The 3,301-nt window shown below is 29.4% G+C and overlaps 1 protein-coding gene across 1 annotated transcript; it reads left to right on the forward strand.

Moving 5' to 3' along the window:
• The first annotated feature begins 899 nt into the window (after positions 1 to 899).
• Positions 900 to 2,278, forward strand: LOC110629621 (peroxidase 3). The gene is made up of 3 exons (XM_021776677.2): positions 900 to 1,217; positions 1,295 to 1,486; positions 1,580 to 2,278. Exons 1-3 carry the CDS (start codon positions 1,008 to 1,010, stop codon positions 2,156 to 2,158), a joined length of 981 nt encoding a protein of 326 aa, XP_021632369.1. The 5' UTR covers positions 900 to 1,007; the 3' UTR covers positions 2,159 to 2,278.
• The last annotated feature ends 1,023 nt before the right edge of the window (positions 2,279 to 3,301 follow it).

Here is a 3,301-nt window from a genome sequence, read left to right on the forward strand (position 1 = left end):
ATCATCATAAGTTTAAAATTGTTTATATTTATATTTTTTGTGCTATTCTTACATTATCAGACTTAATAATGAACTATAATTTTTTAAAAATATAAAATTTTCAATTTAATTAATTCATTAAAAAGTTGAACCTGACTCTTTTTTATTATTATTTATTAGGGTAATTCATCATGTTATTTTACTGTTGACAAAAAAAAAATTAACCTCTTTAAAATTTATGATTACTACTCTTAATAATATATTCTTAAGAATTGAACTTTCTTACTTTTTTTTCACATCCCAATTCCATTTAAGTGATTATTGAATCTAATTATAATTCAAAAGTCCCTCCCGTTGAATTTTAATACTGTTATCATTAATTTTATTATACAGACTAACGGTAATATTGTTGAACTTAATGATTTTAAAATTATACTTTCAAAATCACAGTGACTATTTAGTATATTTTTGAAAGTATAAGGATTGAATAATAATTTTTCTAAATAAGAAAGTATATATATATTGTTTTGTCATTCATTTAACCTGACCCCAGACCAGGAAAAGGGAGAGAGGTGATGTTTGAAACTTTGAGCTAAAAGGTAGTAAAGGACAGGCAGAAATTAATCACAAACTTAAAAGCCTACAGTAATTTTGTTTGAAAAACCAATGTAGTTTGTACATGTTGGTTGGCTAGTTGGCCAATTTTTTCTTTTTCTATAACTATACCTATATTAATCTGTTGTAGAAATTAATTTATATTCGTATTAAATAACTTTAGTAAAAATTAAAATATTTTAGCGATTACTCGTTTCATCTATTATGAGAGTTAAACTCTTATCTCGTCTAAATATGTTAAACTACTCAATTCAATACTCATTGATTTTAACTAACGGTATTTATTAGATTGCATAAAGTAAGGACTATAAATCTTTATCTAATGTATAGGGTCCATCACCGACACTAATAAACAGAAAAAAACTTCTATCTTCTGATATCTGAACAAGCTTCCAATCATTCCAACCAAAAACATGGGAAAGCTGAGTTGTTTTGGGATACTTGTCTTTGCATTTTTAGCTTATATAGCCTCAACTGAAGCTCAACTTCAAATGGGTTTTTATTCTCAAAGCTGCCCAAGAGCTGAGCAAATTGTACAAGATTTTGTTAACCAGCACATCCATAATGCTCCATCACTTGCAGCTACCATCATTAGAATGCATTTCCATGATTGCTTTGTCAGGGTAAATTAATCTCTCCATTGCTTGTTTCCCTTTCTGTTTCTTGATCCAAGTTAATTATATTTTGGTTTAACTTTCAGGGTTGTGATGGGTCTGTGCTTATAAATTCAACATCAAACAATCAAGCTGAAAAAGCTGCAATTCCAAATCTAACTCTAAGAGGCTTTGATTTCATTGATAGAGTTAAGAGCTTGCTTGAAGAAGAGTGCCCTGGTGTAGTCTCCTGTGCAGATGTTATTGCTTTGGTTGCCAGGGACTCCATTGTTGCTACTGTAAGAGAACTACTCAAATCAGTTTCCAAAATTAACTCCAACCTATTAAAAATTTTTGTTGATTTTCTTGTTTTTGTTTCTGGGTTCCAACAGGGTGGTCCTTCCTGGAGAGTTCCAACGGGAAGAAGAGATGGAACAATCTCAAATGCTTCAGAAGCCCTGGCAAGCATCCCAGCTCCGACGAGCAACTTCACCAATCTCCAGAGACTTTTTGGCAATGTGGGCCTGGACTTGAAAGACTTGGTGTTGCTTTCAGGCGCACACACAATCGGAGTAGCTCATTGTCCAGCATTTTCAAATCGCCTGTACAATTTCACAGGCGTAGGAGATCAGGATCCTGCTCTGGATAGTGAATATGCAGCAAATCTCAAGGCAAGGAAGTGCACAACTCCTAATGATAATACCACAATTGTTGAGATGGATCCTGGAAGTCGGAAAACTTTTGATCTCAGTTATTATTCTAATTTGATCAAGAGAAGAGGACTTTTCCGATCAGATTCTGTCTTGACTACAAACTCTGATACGTTGAGTATAATCAACCAGCTGCTCAGTGGTTCACTGCAGTATTTCTTTGATGAATTTGCTGCTTCCATGGAGAAAATGGGTAGAATCAATGTCAAAACTGGCTCTGCTGGTGAGATTAGGAAGCTGTGTTCAGTGGTGAACAGCTGAATAAGGGATTTATTATTATTATTATTGTTTATTAGTGTTCCTGGTTTGGTTGTTTTGGCTTTGAATGAACTTTGTCTAATCTCTTTAGAGATTAGCAAATGATAAAGTTATTTATTTGAATATGTGGTTTTTAAGTTTGTTTTTAATTAATTATGTGGCTATTTTGAAAAATTAATTTTATAATTTGGGGAAGAACTTGTCTGCACCCGTTATTAATTCAAATTATCAATTAATTTTGGTTTGTTGCAATAATCTCATCCTTATTTTTAAAATATATTTTAATTAAAATAATAATATAGTTATTTTTCTTTAGATTAATTTAGAAAGATTTAGAATTATTTTTCTATTATAAATGTGTTCTTAATTTTATGTTTAATAATTATAGAAATACATTATAATAAGAGGAAAATAAAGACAATGAAATGAAATGGTGAAAATAGATAATGAAAACAAGTAAATAAAATGAGAAACAAATAATTCGAATGAAGGAAAACAGAGAAAATGAAAAAAATAATAATAAAATGAATTAAAAAATTAGTGTTAACAAATATATAATGCAATTTACTAATGAATTTCTCGTAGGAAAGCATAAAAGTATAAAAGTAGACATTGTTATATTCAAATGGGTTTAACCGCTTTAGAGAAATAACTTGATTCCTTTATACTAAAAGAAGAAATAATCTTAATTTTTATAAAATTAAAAAAAATATATATCAATCAAATAAATAGAATTTTAATTTTTTTAAAAAAAATTTATAATTTTTTAATTAAATTATTCCCATGTCATAATTCAAAATTAATTATTGAATTTTCGTAATTGTTATTTCAAATTTAAAATGGTTTTCAAGATTGCCTCTTGTAACAAGCAATTGCAAATTTATTAAAAATAGAAACTTATCTCTTTTTTAAAATTTAACTAAATACCATTATGGTGGAATATAGATTTTCATTATTTTCTATATCTAGTAAAACCATAGACTAAGTATTATAATGGCGACAGGCAATAGCAGGCCTTTGGCTCCCAATAGGTTCCTTATCTCCACATAATGTTGTGGAAGGATACAATCGCCTGACTAGACGATCATTTGGTCGACTATTTGTTCAATGAGACCTGATCGATTTAATAAATAACCGTGATGATTA

Source organism: Manihot esculenta, chromosome 13 (genome assembly GCF_001659605.2).
Source record: "Manihot esculenta cultivar AM560-2 chromosome 13, M.esculenta_v8, whole genome shotgun sequence".
Taxonomy (NCBI): domain Eukaryota; kingdom Viridiplantae; phylum Streptophyta; class Magnoliopsida; order Malpighiales; family Euphorbiaceae; genus Manihot; species Manihot esculenta.